This window comes from Talpa europaea, assembly GCF_964194135.1.
Source record: "Talpa europaea genome assembly, chromosome: 13".
NCBI classification, from domain to species: domain Eukaryota; kingdom Metazoa; phylum Chordata; class Mammalia; order Eulipotyphla; family Talpidae; genus Talpa; species Talpa europaea.
Window position 1 is genome coordinate 38,978,975 of NC_140080.1, and position 16,323 is coordinate 38,995,297.

Genomic DNA, 16,323 nt, shown 5'->3' on the forward strand with positions numbered 1-16,323 from the left:
TTTTTTTTTTTCCTGTGAAAATATAATTTACTAAAACCAAATTTCCAAACATCTGAAAGTCACTAATGTAATAGACCATATCATTAGAACAAAGGATTAAAAACCACATCATTTTAATAAATACAGAAAAAGTACTTGATAAGCTTCAAAAGATTTAAATTACTTTACATGGGGAAAAATGGGGTGGGGCAGTGCCAGTTTATATTATTTTGTTTTGTTTATAAGGTGATAAATGTTAGTAAGGGGGAGGCAACTGCAAAACCCTTTTGGTCTAATGAATTAAAATAGGTCAGTGACAAATGACCTATTGTATGTTGAAAGCTGAAATCGTCTTTTACTATGGTTCACCCGAATGGGTTACACCAGACAGAAGACGTGGGTCTTGGAAGATGAGGTCTCCACCATCACCACCACCTGCACTCCCCTGGGAGGTGCCACAAATGAATTCCAGGTCAAAATATCTCCATGCCCCCAAGCTGGCAACATTTTCCAGTAGGTGCTCTGTTTACGACAAGCAAACAATACAGGCACAAATTCATCCTTCAACTCAGATTTAATGGTAGAGTAGAGAGGTGCCTACGTATGTTTCTTTTCAACCCACTATATTTATTTATTTATTGGTTTATCAGAGCATGAGAAATTAAAGAGCTTTAAAAAGGGAAGTAGAGAGCTTCTCCTCAGTTAGAAACTCCTGCCTTTGATTTCCAAGAAAGAGAAAGGATTGTGTTTAGTTGGGGAAATCTGCCTGTCCACCCTACATCCTAACAGAGAAAGCTGGTCAAGGAGGCCCTGATGGGGGAGGCCTGGGAGGAGAGAAGGCCTAGGAGGCTGCTCTGTGCTCTCCTTGACTACCAGGTAAGCACAGCCTCTCCTCATTTCCAAAGATTCAACCTTGAATGAGTCATCACTATTATTTCCAATTTGGTGGCTTTTTTCCTTTTCAAATTCAGGAGCCCTATCAATTATTCAGGGCTTCGAGGTGCTCTCAGGTGGTGACACCTCGGAGCGCCGTGTGGTGTTTCTGAAGGGAAACCATCTGGCCTTCCTTCACTTGTTCATCCCTGGGCTTCTCCCTGGGTGGGTAAGGTGTGGCGGCCACAGAGGGAGCCAAAACCATCAATATTTCACAGCCTTAATTAAAGTAAGCGGAGAGCAGCGGGCCTCTTGCAAGTGGCTTCCTTTTCCAAAACAATCGCCAGGTCTCTTGAGCAGTGGGCGCACAGACAGAAATGGGGGTTTGGCTAAAGTGGGGCTAGGGGAGTGAGGGCGCCCAGGATTCCATTTACCAGGGCCTCCTGGAGTTATAGACCCGCCAGAGCTGAGGGGTGGAGGTGGGAGATTCCCAGGCGCTGGCCTGGGGGCTGGAGACAGGGGCTGAGGGTCCTCCTTGTGAGGTCTCCCAGGATGTCTCTCGAAAGGGATTATCCAGTTGAGCAGCTGGGAATTGCAGCCCAAAGACGAGGACATCCACTAGACTGATAAGAATTAACTCCTGGGTCTCAGGAAAGGCCTTATAAACCAAGGGTCAGGAGGGTAGGAGACAGGTCTCCTCTGCTTCCGCCTGCTTCCTGCACCCCAAGTGCCAAGGCCCCCCGCACCACCCAGCCCCGCGGGCAGGAGAGCCGGGAGCTCTGCGATTTATACATCTATTAATTACCTCCAGCATGGAAGAACTGCCTATAAATACAGTGGCACTTTAGATAAAACTTTCATGCAGCTATTTAGATCCTTTAAAATATAAATGATTTCCTCTAAATTTTTTATCATAAATCAGAGCATGGAGCTAGGCGACACGACGCCGGATTTCCCCCCTGATGGGAGCAAAGCCTCTGCTTGTTTTCCCTCTCTCTTTTTCTTTTCTACCTTTCTTTTTCTTCTTTTTAAAAATTTACAGAGGCTGGTTAATAGCAGGGTTTCTTTATGCTGCATACTGGATTTAAGGGGAAGTGAACAAGTGGCACAAAGTAGCCCCCCTCTTCCTGGAGGCTGCCCAGCGCTGGAGGAAAGCTTGCTGCCAGGGGCACAGACCAGGGTGCAGATCCTATTCCAGCCACGTGTTCCTGTATGGCCTGGAGGAAAACCCATTTCTTTCCTCTCGGAACCTCGGCCCTCCCAATGTGAAATATAGATACGAAAAAATTTTTCCTGCTTCATAGGTGATTGTGAGGATGAACTGACATAATGCACAGAGCCAGGGAGAAGAGGAAGAGCTCAAGAAACAGTGAGTTGTGAGCTGATAGCAAGGAATGGCCTCTCTGGGTCTTGGTTCCTCATCTCCAAAGAAAAGGTGGGGCCTCCCTGGTGGCTCAAGGGGTTAAGATGCAACCTATGAAGCTGTCAGCAGCCACTGCAGCACCAGTTCGATCCCCAGCCAGGGAGCTACCCACATGGCACAGCAGACCTCTCCTGGCCTGCCCGCTGCTCCCCTCAGCAGTGTATTTCAGTCAATTTGCCTGTTCTGTTCCCCACTCTGTCGCTGGTGAATCCTCTCACCTCCCCCCACACCTCTGGCCTATACCCCAGTTCTTATATGCATAAATAAATAAATCTTTAAATTTATATATATATATATAGATATATTTAAAGGAAAGGTGGAGGAGTGAAACTCAGTTACAGGGGCTGTTCGGAATGAATAAGACAACAGCGGACTCTAGGGTTTTTGAAGCAGAGTTTGTGTGGCCCTTGTTTATGGTTGCATACCCAGTGCTAGCAGGTGCCCACCACAGGGGAGGTGTTCAGCAAATATCCGATGATATAGGAAGCTACAGAGCCTCCTGCTCTGCCAGGAGCATCCTCTAGAACCATCAGAACTGGTTTCCATTTATGGTGATGGATTTGGCCTCTACTCTCTTTCCAAGATCCACGTAGACTCTTGACATAGCCACACTGAGAGTGTCTGTGGAGCCAGTTTTCCTGACCCTCTGGTAGTGGTGAGGAAATAGGCCCGGAGCCCGTGAATGACTTGGCCAGGATCACAGAGCCGCTTAGCTACGTATCCAAGTTTGAGTCCAGACCTCCTCTGTCCAGTGCTCCTTGCTCTTTCTTTGCAGCCAAGTTAGCTGGGTGAGAGAAATGGCCTAATCCTTTGGCTTTGGGAGAGGTGACAAACCCAGTAGGCCGCAAGGGGATTGACTTTATGATTTTGAACTCCAGGATGCCTTTGAACTGGAGACGCAGAAGGCAAAACCAGTCGTCATGTGCCAGGAATAGGTCCATGTGTTTATTGAGTCCAGATTTTTCAGGACAAGCACAGAGCTGACCCTGCTGCTGATGACCCAGATAGTCTCAAAGATAGTGGGACCAACATTGGGGGTGAAGGGGCAAATATGAAGAAACCAAACACTGACTACAGGGCATTATTAGGAAGAGTCTCCTGGGCAACGGCAAGTCCAAACTATTGACCCTGATTCTTCCAGAAGCCGTAGACGCAACCCAGAAAACTTGGGGCCTCTGTCTTGCTTGCTGGATGACTGCAACCCAGTTGCTGCAAGATCACCAGAAGCAGACCTCAAATCATAGTACTGCCCTATTTAAACCCCCCCTCCCCCCCAGGTGCTCCAATCTCTTTGGAGCAAAGCCAGCTCCCTGCAAAATCCAGCTCCTGCCTTTTGATAATGTCATTCCCCACTTCAAACTTTCCTCTCACTAAACTCCCTCCACCCTTCTTTTCCTCCTCTTCCTTGGGCACCCCTTGTTTGCTCCCTCTCTAGGACTTTCACAACTCAGGGTTCCCTAGTCCTTTATTTTATCCTTCGGACTTGACTCCTTTTCTGCCCATGCATTCTCTGTCCCATCACCTGCTTTTGTTTTCCCTGTGGCAGCTGTCACCGTGGCAGGCTTTGTTTATTGCTCACCTTCTACTGAAACATCAGTGCGGAAGGGAGGCTGATGGGGATGGAGGCTTGTCTGTTTTGTTTGCAGCTGAGTGCTTACCTCTAACATAGCGACTGCCACATAGTAGGGCCCAATAAAGGTACTCAATAAAAGAACGCACAGTGGACACGTTCTTGGCGACCCCTTGACTCAATTCCCTCATTTTTCAGATAAGGAGGCTGAGGTCCTGAGGACGCAGGACGCAGCCTGGAGCCCTACCGCCTGGCGCTCCGTCTGCGGCCAGGACCCCAGGGGAAGGGAGGGCTGCTGGCGCGTGCCGACCCCTCGCGGAGGCCCGGCCTCCGGCTCCCGAGTCCCTCTGGGCATCTCGAATCTTCAGAGCCCGACACAGACAATGCGAGGCGAGCGGTCGACAGGCGAGTCTACAGCAGCTGCGCAGGCGGCGGGTACATGTGAGAAGTTTGTGAAAAGAGACGAGAGAAAGGGAGAGGAAGGCCAGGCGGGCGGCCGCGAACACCTGGCCCCGCAGCCCCGCCAGCTGCCTCCCCGCGATGGCATCTTGAGTTCGGGGACCTATCAGGGCCATCTCCCATTCCACCCCCTTTTTTCCTAACCCCAACTCTGGGGCGTGGAGCTCGGCCAGGGGTGGAGGCGGGAGGAGGTAGGATCCAACTTCTGCTCTCAGCCGGAAGCGCTCCTGGCGCCGGGCCAGCCTCCCAGCCTGTGGCAGCAGGTCTTCCCTCTTCTGGAAGAGAAGCAAAATCCGGGTACCCGACTCCCTCAGCCCCTGGGCGTGGTGGTGGGGAAACCCGAGGCCGTCCAGGATGATCAGTTCAAAGTATGAGTTCCAGAGTCAGATAAACTTGGGTTCTAATCCTCCATGTTTGCCTTTGTGACCTTGGGCTACTCAATCACTCTGTGCCCCAATTTACTCATCTGTAAAATGGAGATAATATCAACGTCACAGGATTGACGTGGGCATTCAGTGTACAAGTTTTTAAATTAATTAATTAATTAATTTATACAAGCACTGGGTACAGTCAGAAGCACGAGAGGATGAGAGAATTCACCAGAGCCAGAGCGGGGAGCAGAGCAGGCAGAAGGACCGAAGTACACTGCTGAGGGGAGCAGCGGGCGGCAGGAGAGGTCTGCGCGCCATGCGGGACCCTCCTCCGGTGGTGGCCGGGGAGCAGCCGGGGATTGAACCAGCGCTGCAGAGGCTGCGGGCAGCTTCGCAACCCAGCGCTCAACCGCTGCGCCACCGGGGAGGCCCCAGTGTACAAAATTTTGAGAGCACACAGCCCCAGAGTGTGGCATAAAGGAACCACTCCACTCCACAAATGACTTTCTGCACCAGCACACCAGTGCTCTGGGGGAAGGGTACTAGACACCCCTGCATGCATTCATTCATTCAACACAAGGTGTTATGTTAAACCCCAGGGTGATAACTAGCGGTAAACAGAGGGACAGATCAGAGTCATCCTCAGAGTTGTCCTAGGTTACATCAAGGAAAAAAGACCATAAAATATCATGTACATACTAATGGATAACAGAAGATGCAAAAGACTCAAAGAAGGAAAACTCTTTGAGTCATGATAAAATGTGCATAATTTGGTCAAGGCTCTAAGGTGATGATAGGTAAGAAGGGTCCAGAGCAGTATTTCAAGTTAATGGTCCCAGATCACCTGCATGCAATCGCAGATGTCTCTTAAGGGCTTTAGTCCTTGTGGTTGCAATCTCTGGCGTGATCTTAGGTGACTGTATTTTCAGAGACTTCAGCTGATTCCTACTCATGCTGAAGTCGCAAACCACTGGTAAACAGGAAAATGTGTCTGCCTTCCCACCCCAGCCTCCCAGGAGTTAGTGTCCATAGGATAGAGTGCTTTGTGTCCTGAATGAAGTTACACATGGCAATCCTGTGTCCCTGACTAAGCTCCTGAAGCAGCACACCTTACACCTGTGGAATCTTCCTCAAGACCCAGCTGTCAGGGCCTCCCCGGTGGCGCAGCGGTTGAGCGCTGGGTTGCGAAGCTGCCCGCGGCCTCTGCAGCGCTGGTTCAATCCCCGGCTGCTCCCCGGCCACCAGAGGAGGGTCCCACATGGCGCGCAGACCTCTTCTGCCGCCCGCTGCTCCCCTCAGCAGTGTACTTGGGTCCTTCTGCCTGCTCTGCTCCCCGCTCTGGCTCTGGTGAATTCTCTCGCCCTCCCGCGCTTCTGACTGTACCCAGTGCATGTATAAACAAAACAAACAAACAAACAAACAAACAAATAAATAAAAACATGCCTCTATTAAAAAAAATTAAAAAACAAAAAAAAAGACCCAGCTGTCAGTAGGCATTCTGAAATGATTGTGGAATGAAGAACTGGTCCTCTGTAGTGTTAGTTGTCGAAATACCCATGTGGTCCTTACTTGGACCCTCTGACTAATTCTATTTTGTCTATGTGTGTGTTGTAATTAGTGCCATGAAGATGAGTTTAGGGAAACATGTTTCTCCATAATCCCAATCTTCCTTTTTATACTTCCAGATAGATCATTTACTTTACTGCATTTGCTGCTGGCAGAATTTAAATTTGCAAGTCCTGTGAAGTGTAGAGGATGTTATCAATCACATTCTAAGGCTATCTTTCCAGTTGCTTGCTCTGTGGTCTTTTTTCTCTCTCGTCCCCCACCCCCAAGTCCTTTATCTCCAGTGCTTTCTCAAAAAGACTGGTCCCCAGGGATGGGTGTCATCTTACCGCTGGCTGCCTAGAACTGCTAGTAGACCTTCTTGAAGGAAAGAATGGGAAAAACTCAGGAACACAGGTTGCCAGATGCCAGCATGGTTTTTGATTTGTGACCCTAATGCTGAAATGGGGGTTGATGAGCTGAAGGTTAGCCTTGGAGCACTAAGGGGCCATATGACTTTGCTCTAGCTCTGACCCCTGCCTGACCTCGGCCCTGGTCAGTTACTCCCAGGCCTCTGAGGGGACAAAGCAGTGGAGGATGGATGTAGATGGACTCTTCCCTCAATTACTAGGGATACAGTTTCACAGACAAGTAGGGTATCACAGGACCAGGGCATCACAGGACCAGGCAAGTTATGGATTCTTCTCACTAGAGGATCCAGTATCATCATCTTCTCTCTTTCCCTTTTAGTTTCCCATGTTGGGCAGAAAACAAGAATGAGTAGATCTAAATACTCGTGAGTGATAAATCTGCATCCAACTTCTGGGGAGTTAAGTATCCCTAGAGAGAAACTCCTGATTTTCTCAAAATGTGTTTCATTAACATTAACCAGAATAGTAATCTTCTGCTGGAGTTGGAAGCACTCAGCAACTATCTTGCCCTGTCCTCTTCTTGTGAGTACGCAGAAGCCCAATCAGGGTCTCATAAGGACCAGTGTTAGAATGTTGTCCCAAATCTGGACCGCCCGTGGTCCAGCATTCTGATGTATATCCTGTATTTCAAGGATCCCATCAGCCTTGCACTATATCTAGGGTATGAATCAACACATTTTGCACTACAGGACAAGTTTCTAATAAGTTTACTGCAGCGGATTTTAGACTGGTGATGCTGTGAAGCCAGAGATGGAATCTGAATCTCATCTGTGCCCCAGCCCTCTACCTGGAGTCTGGCACAAAGCAGGTGTTGAATGCATGAAGGTGAGCAAGTTTGCACCTACAGACAAACAATTCTCCAGGGAGATGATCCAAGCCACCCCCGTTTCCAAATGCTTTCTCTTTAAATTGAGGGAGGAAGAGAGAGGAACACACATTTCTTTCATGATTTCAATGTGCCAGGCACTGTGCCAATGCTTATCTCAGTGTATTCTTCACAACAATCAATGGAGGAGAAACTATTATTTCTAACAGACAAGGAAACTGCAGTACAGATAGGCTGAGATGGCTCATGGGCTCTCTGGCAAGAGGCAGGGTTGTGTTTTGAATCTAAAGGCAGTACCTGCACCCCAAACCACTAGGCTGTTGAGGAGATTTATTGAGTGCTTGGTTGGGTGCTCCAGTGCTTTCTTAATTTTAGCTTGAAACACCACCAGAACCCAAGAAGACAAGCAGAAGGACAATTGCAGTTCAGAATGTGGGAAACTGAGTCTCAGTGAAAGAGCAATTCTGGGCTCCTGCACCTGGATTGAGCTTCTTTTGCTGTTGGAGGGTGGAACCCAGGCAAGGTGGCTGGTTCCCATGCAGACCTAAGAAGGGTTGGGGGGGACAAGAGGGTAGGGATGTCAGAGTTCTAGGCAGATTTCCTCTCAGACCAAATGAGTGGGTGAGGGAGTGGGCGTCCACCTCCCGCCCCCCACCACGTTAACATTCTGGGAAACAGGGCCCACACACACCGAGTGTGAGGCCTAGTCTAAGCCTGGTCGGGTCTCAGAACCCCAAAGACTGCTCCCCGGCGGAGGCTGTGGTGGTGGGGAGGTGGGCTCAGCTGGGTGTGCGGGCTTCTTTCTAACCCGGAGGGCGGTGCGGCCGCGGTCCCAGGATTCCCCATACATTATTCACGATGTTTACTAGCGCGGGGAACAGAGAAGAGAGAAGGCAGGAGAGGGGCTGAAAGCTGAGGGGAGAAGGGGCGGGGCAGGACGAACCCCCAGGCACTTAGGTCCGGAAACTTGGGGGAGGAATCAAAAAGTAGCTGAAGTGGTTAAGGGCCTGGTAAGTCGGGCGCGGCGTTTGGCACACAGTAGGCCTTGCGTCAATATTTGTGGAATGACTGCTCCCGAGCTCGTTTTCCTCATCTGTAAAAGGGAACCACAGTACTTAGACCACAGGGATTGCGCGGCTACAATGAACTAACTCCAAATTGCCTAGCAGATATTAGGAGCTCAAAAATGGCCCCTGTTGTTAAAGGTGCGCGCTGCGTCTGACAGCGTTGGGGACCTAGCCCGAGTGCCTTGACCGACTACCAAGGCCAGTGGGAGGTTTTGAGTTCTTACTATCTAAAAATACACAAGAAGCTCCCTTGGACTGGCAGGTTGGGGAAAGGTGGGAGCCAAGCTGTCTTTCTCAAGTTCTCAAGCGAAGGCAAGAAAGGCTAGTGTGGGGAGGAAACCTTCTGGACAGGGCAGGCAGTTACTTTGCCTACGTCCTCCGGGCGGCAGATTGGGGAGTGGGGGGTCACCAGGGGCTCATTCTGGCAGCCCCTCACCCTCCCTGGAGCCCGTCTGGGTGCTTGGAGGCGCCTCTTCGCTGCGCCGCGAGGTCGGGTTCTAGTGGACGGCTCGGGCGTGGGGCCAGGAGCGCCCTGGAAATGGGCCGTTGGCGGCAGCAAGGCCGACAGAGAGTGTGCGTGTGGGGGGAGGGTTGGAGTAGGGTCAGCTTCCTGGTGTCTCTCAGTCCGGGGCTGCCCTTCCATCTGGACCGTGCGCGTTGGGACAGGAGGAAGAGGTTTAGGATTTGGGGGGGGGGGGGTCAGGGAGGGGCGGGAAGTCCACGAAGAAGAAGAAGAGTAAGGAAAAGGTCTGTCGGGCTGGAGCCAGGCGGGGCGGGGCGGCCCGGGAGAGGCCAGGCCCGGGCCCGGCTATAAATGCTGTGGCGCGGGCGGCCGCCGCGGGCGCAGAGAGGCGCGCCGAGAGCTGCCGCCTGGCCTCGCCTCCCGGGCCGCCCCTGCGAGTCCCGGGCTCGTGAGCACGCCTGCGCGCTCCCGGGCCCTTCCTGGCAGGCTGCTTGTAAGATGAGTGAAGAAGCAGGTGGGGGAGAGGGGAGGCAGCTAGCTAGAGCGCGAGGGGAGTGCGGGCGCTGAGCGGCGCTCACTTGGAGTGCGGCGAGCGAGCAAGACGAGCCTGATCCATGTCCCTCGCTGTCTCCTTGCCAGGCGCGCGAAGATGATGGCCATGAACGCCAAGCAGCCTTTCGGCATGCACCCGGTGCTTCAAGAACCCAAATTCTCCAGCCTACACTCCGGCTCCGAGGCCATGCGCCGAGTCTGTCTCCCAGCCCCGCAGGTACGTAGTGGAGCATAATTACCGCTCTAAGGCACATTTTTTGACAGGCACTTGCTTCATGTTTTTTTCATGTCGCCCAGAACAATCGCCTCTGTCTGAACCCCTCTCCTTGTCTCCCCCGCGCTCTCTCCAGGCGCGCGCTCTCTCTCATTCATGTCTCTGATCCACACGTCTGTTCCAGCAGAGCCTCTGTCTCCGTATTAATTTTTATGACCTGGGCTTTGAGGAGAGGCATCTCGGTTGCTTGAAAATGTGTTTTAATCCTGAGTTGACAGTATTCCCCACTGACCGTGCTGTGTGCCTCCTCGCTTGCAGCTGCAGGGTAATATATTTGGAAGCTTTGATGAGAGCCTGCTGGCACGCGCCGAAGCTCTGGCGGCTGTGGATATCGTCTCCCACGGCAAGAACCATCCGTTCAAGCCCGACGCCACCTACCATACCATGAGCAGCGTGCCCTGCACGTCCACTTCGTCCACCGTGCCCATCTCCCACCCAGCAGCGCTCACCTCGCACCCGCACCACGCGGTGCACCAGGGCCTCGAGGGCGACCTGCTAGAGCACATCTCGCCCACGCTGAGCGTGAGCGGCTTGGGCGCCCCAGAGCACTCTGTAATGCCGGCGCAGATCCACCCGCACCACCTGGGCGCCATGGGCCACCTTCACCAGGCCATGGGCATGAGCCACCCACATGCTGTGGCACCTCACAGCGCCATGCCCGCGTGCCTCAGCGACGTAGAGTCGGACCCGCGAGAGCTGGAGGCCTTCGCGGAGCGCTTCAAGCAGCGGCGCATCAAGCTGGGGGTGACCCAGGCAGACGTGGGCGCGGCTCTCGCCAACCTCAAGATCCCCGGTGTAGGCTCGCTCAGCCAGAGCACCATCTGCAGGTTCGAGTCTCTCACTCTCTCCCACAACAACATGATCGCGCTCAAACCGGTGCTCCAGGCCTGGCTGGAGGAAGCCGAGGCTGCCTACCGAGAGAAAAACAGCAAGCCGGAGCTCTTCAACGGCAGTGAACGGAAGCGCAAACGCACGTCCATCGCTGCGCCGGAGAAGCGCTCGCTCGAGGCCTACTTTGCCATCCAGCCACGGCCCTCATCTGAAAAGATCGCGGCCATCGCTGAAAAACTGGACCTTAAAAAGAACGTGGTGAGGGTCTGGTTCTGCAACCAGAGACAGAAACAGAAACGAATGAAGTACTCGGCTGTCCACTGACTGCGGCGGGACGCAGAGTCAGGGGCCTGGAGGAGCTGAGTGTCCTTCCACCCACACCCCATCAGGGGGAGGGGACGCTTAAGGGGGACTCCTAGACTGTTCCTGGCAGGTCAGGCTCTCCACCCCAAAGCCACAGACTTACCCCCTTTTATCCTGCCTGGTTGCCTCCAGCCTTCTCTTTCTCTTTCCGCCCCTTTCTACGCCTATCAGAAAAGTTTTGGCGCTAAGAAAAAAATCACGAAGGGCAGGCCTGGTGGGGGGTGGTGCTGTCCGTGGTGCTGAAACCCGCCCTCGCGCGCTGGACTGCGCTACCACAGGCAAGAGCCCTAACGTAGGGGATGTAGTGCGTTGTCCCGACCGCACGACTCTGGTGTTCAGGGGCCACTTTGCTGAGCGCGATTAGGCGAAGGGTAAAGGGATGGGAAGGAAACGATTCATAATAATACAAAGTGTATATGAGGCACAAACATGTACTGGAGATTTATTTAGAGTATATAAAATACATGTATGTTTCCAAAGGATAGCCTTATACTTCCTCCCCAGTCTGTATTTTAATCCATCTCATCTCCTTTGGTTTGCTGTAAATTCCCTAAAGTAGCATGGATTAGATTCAGGGAAAGTCTGCATGGAGTTACAGTCTCCGAGCTGTTCGGGGGTATGTAAGGCTCCAGAACAGGTGGGCCAAATTCAGCACTGAAAATATTGGGATCGCTTAGCTATTTACAAGTAGCAGCCAGCACTTGCTCTGACCCATCCTCCACCATCTGCTGGCTTTTGAGGGGTAATTAACAACTGCTGGAGAGCAAGGTGGGGGGGATTGTTGGTAGCGTTCTGGAAGAACCAAGGACACTACCCCCAGCTCGGTGTTCCAAGCAGTCTCCCAGTGAAGCTTAGAGGCAACTGCTCGAGAAAGTAATTGTTACTTCTCAGAATCATATGCAGTCGTTCTAAGTCTAACCCCCTTGCTCGCGAATATTATTGTTGTTGGCATTGTTATTTCCTATTATTTATTTAACTCCGCTTCTTTCCATTCCCCTTAGATGGGTGTCTCTCTCGATGGTTATTCACTTATAGTTTTGGCCGCAAAGAAGGGGTCAGACCACCTGCTTGGATCCTTTTCACCCCAGCCCCTCTGGCCCCTTCACATTTTAGTCTTTCGTTGTTTTATGTAATTTGCGTGTTGCTGTGTGACCTTTGGTTTCATTCTCCGAATAGATACAAATAAAATACTAAGCTTTCTTCTCTCCTAATCCTTTGAATTAACTTCTAAAATAAATGCTTTATTTTTCAACCCGAATCATAGTGCTTTTCTTTCTCAGAGTTGAGAACCAGTCTTGGAAAGGATTTAAAAGTGAGAACCTCGGAGGGCTGGGCTGTCACTTTCATTAGGCCAGTTCCCTGCCATCTCCTAGCCTTTCTTTCACCTTTTCCTTGGCCTGCTCACCCTCTTCTGTAGATCTCTCTGGAGATCCAGGGGCTTGTTTCTGGACCTCAGAGTTTCAAGGCACTTGCCTTCACGCTTCATGCCTGTGAATCTACCAGCTCCTGTTAGCTCAACTTAGATCACAAACTTTGAAGCCTGGCTGTTGGGGGTACAGCCCCTACCCCATGCCTCCAATAATTGGTTGAAGGATTCTGAAGCCAGTTTCTTAACTTCTCTGAGCCCCTGTTTCTTATCTGCAGGATGAAGATGCTAATTCCTAACTCAGAAGGTTATTGTCAGGACTAAGTAAGTTGTTTGTTTAAGGAGCTTGGTAGTACTCCGCACTTAATAGGAAACATTATCTTAAAAGATTCTAATAGCTAGATAGGAGCTGAGCGGATAGATGCAAAGAGGGAAGAAAATGTTCTGTCGCTGTGTCAGAGACGCTGGGTCCCCTTCCGAGGTTCCTCATATTCATTTGGAATTGTAGTTCAAGAGGTTACCCATTCTGCCGGGGACTAAGTACCTGCTGCAAAGATCCCAGCATAGTGTTGAGTACATAGTAGGCGTTCAACCAGTGCCAGTTCCCTTCTTTCCCACTACCTCTAAAAGGGGGAGGACACCTTTTTATTTGTGAGCCGCAGAAACGCCTTCATGATTTAAAAATTAATTCTCCAAGTCCAAGACTCGTCTGCACATTTCCCCACTGTGTCTTCAAAGAACTCTGGGTCACCAGACCTCCTGCCGGAAATTCGAAGCAGAGCGTGTCTCCCCTCCGCGCGGTGCGCCCCCTTACTACAAAAGCAAACCTGGGGATCGCCCCCAGCCTCCGAGCCTCAGCCCCTTGCCCCCGCCTAGCGCCACAACCCCAACGATTCCTCCACCTCCCTCTCCATCGGGTGGCCTTTAATAATAAATGCCCTTATGCCATTACATTATATTGTGGGTTTTGAAAATTTAAAATACGGCTGATGCAATATTAATTGCCTATAGTGGTATAAAACACAGGGCCGGAGCCCAGCCGGGCTGCAGAGGAGGCGGCCGTGAGCGTCCCGCGCCGAAGCTAAGCGTTCCAGACCCACGCGCCTTTGCCGGCTCCGAGGTTTCCTGCAGGTAAGAGCCTTCGGCTTCTCCGTCCCCGGAAGGAACTCCAGATCCGCCCCCAACGCCTTTTCGAAAAGCTCCCTTCTGTTATTTATTTAGCTTTAAAAAATTAACCTCAAAAGTTTGGGTGACTTTTTTGGAGAAGGTGAGACGAGGCCCCGAATGCAAAATTTGCGACAAACCCACGAGGATTGGGTGTGAGTCGGACCCGGTGCCTCGGCACTTGCTCTCTCATTTCAGGCGCGGGGACCGCCAGCTCGCACGAGTATTTTGCCCAGTATCTACCTGGGGGCGGGAGTTGTGGCCAGGGCCACCAAGCGCTCTATTCTCTCCCACCCTTGAGTGCGCCGATCCGGCGCCGGTGCCTCTCTCTTTGGGCTTGCTCAGGAAGCAATGGGAGCTGCGGTTTCTCCGGAATTGTGCAGTCGCCATTGCCATTTGTCCGGTGGAGACACAGACCTCTCAAGTGTGTGTGCGTGTGTGTGTTGAATGGGTACCAGCGATTTGGGGTCCATACAAGGCCTGGTTTGCATCCTGGAGGGCCATTTCCTGATGGTGTGACCTTGGGCAAGTCACATCACCTCTCCAGGCTGTAAAACCTCACAAACATTATTTTGAATAATTGAAAAGCACCTTGGGGCAGATTTCCTTTCTCAAACCCCACCAACTTGCAATAGTCACTGTCCAAGTCCTAGCTGGGAGTTTGTTTAAACTGCACCAAGAGAAAGTAAGGCCAACATTCAGGGATATTTGTAAGGAATATTCCTCGTCTTCTCAAGGTGGGACTTTGAGACTCTTCTGTGGACCAGGGGGGAAGGCTTCCAGATACCTAACTTCCAGGAAGCAGGACCTGACCTGAACTGACTGGAAGCATACACAAGTCAACAAGGTTGAAGCCCTGGCAGGTAGAACTTGCAGAGAGTAATCCTGGGTTTCTGAGTCTGGGCTGTGTGATCTCCAGCCAGGAGCTTCCCCTCTCTGTGCTTAAGGTAGTTAGTTTCTTTATCTTTTCATGTCCAGTTCCCAGCTGGCTCAGTTTCAGGCAATAGATATCTGTCAATAAGTGAATGAGGCTGTTTTGTAAAACGAAAAGGCCTCTTCCAGGCCAATCCTCTTTGGATTTTAGAGATTATAGGGAAGAACAGAGACCATCAAGAAGAGAGAAGTCTTCTTAAGAGTGGGATCCAAGTCAAGAGGGGGGTCTATCTCAAAAGCAGTCAGTTACCTTCCTGTTTAAATGAGAAGAGGCTGTGTATCGCTCTCTGGTGACTATGGCTACAGAGAGGTGCTCTGTGACTTCCGGAGAAGGAATCACGGAGGACCAGGGTGTAACCTCTGCCCTGCTGAGTGAGCCTGATCCTCTTTTGTGAATGTGGGTTCTTTTAGTTCCTGCTGAGACGTAAAGAGCTCCAGCTTTGGAATGGGTGGAATACAGACTCCATCTCTTATTTGAGTAGATGACTGTAAGGCTCTTAGCTTGCTGCCTTCATCTGTAAAGTTGGAAAAAAGATTATCTTTTGAGATTGATCTATTGACTACCTGAAATCACATAACCCTAGAACTTGACACAGAGTAGGCATTAATGGATGCTTAGTCTCTTCATAACTTCATCTTCAGAAAAGGGAGCATAGTGTTATGGGGCAAATTCAGGGCTTGGTGTCAGGTGGGATCAACATTTCCCCTCTGAGAGTTACAGCCTGTTCCCCTATAATGTAAGGGTAGTAGCAGTGCCTACCAGCTCTCCACCACATTGTCAGGGGCAGACCAGAAAGTATAAAAGAAACCTCTTTGCAACATCCCAGCCAGGAAAGGGAAGATGAATTCTTTCTCCAGGAGTCCATGATGCCAATACACAGTTCCCAATGAGAAGCTTCATCCTAATCAGTGACTCCTGGAGTTGCAGCCTTCCTCCCCTGAAGAATCCTGGCATGCATCTAGGGGTGGCCACCCCTGGGCAGTTGGTGGAGGAGGCCTCTCCCCAGAAGGCAGAGAAAGCCAGGGGATGAGGTCTTTGGCTGGTCCTCCCACAGCCCTCTTCCTATCTTTGGGCCCCTGTGCTAGAGAGTGAGTGGACAGGGCAGAGCACCAAAAGTCCCCATTTTTTACTAAATGAGAGACTAAGGCCTCTCTCTTTACTGAAGGAGTAAAGACAGACTGAGCTGGGAAGGGGCGAAGGGACCCACCTGTTTCCTTGTATCTAAAATAGCAATTTTCCCCAGTCCCACCATCACACTCATCATCCCGTTTTCGTTCTTAGTCCTTATTACTCCCGCATAGCATCCTGTTTATTTATTTAGCAGTAAATGGGTTGGGGAGAGCAAGTACTAATCTGCCCAGAGCCCCACTGACCCCAACCCAGTGAGCGCCTCGCAGAGTGATCGCTCACAAACGCTTGTTGGATAAATTAATAAATAACACTAACTATACCAAGTATGTATCGAGCATTTCCTGTATGTCAGATACTGCTCCAAACACTTTATGTGTATTAATTAATGCTCGAACAACAGCATGGCTAGGTACAATTTAAAATCCCTTTTTCCGCATGAGAACTTGGAGACAGCGAGTGGTTTGCCCGGGGCAAGGCGTGGGCACCGCAGTTTGGCCGAGCGATCTGGCAAAAACCTGTGTCTACTCGCTCTCGCCTTCCCCCAGTGGGACCCACCCTGGACTGCGGGCTGGGAAGGGGCGCTCAGGGGGTGTCAGCGGCGCAGGCTCCTTGGATGTGGCTGAGACGCCGCGCGAGCCGAAGAGGCCCCTGAAACCTCGCGGTCCCCGCCGGGACGCGGGCCCCCCACTCACGCTCGGTCC

At 51.3% G+C, this 16,323-nt stretch overlaps 1 protein-coding gene across 1 annotated transcript; it reads left to right on the forward strand.

The window, feature by feature from the left end:
* Positions 1-9,656: 9,656 nt before the first annotated feature.
* On the forward strand, positions 9,657-10,988 carry POU4F3 (POU class 4 homeobox 3; the record flags this gene model as incomplete). Its single annotated transcript, XM_084252090.1, has 2 exons — positions 9,657-9,776; positions 10,092-10,988. The coding sequence occupies 2 exons, from the start codon at positions 9,657-9,659 to the stop codon at positions 10,986-10,988; spliced, it is 1,017 nt and encodes a 338-aa protein (XP_084108216.1).
* Positions 10,989-16,323: the final 5,335 nt, after the last annotated feature.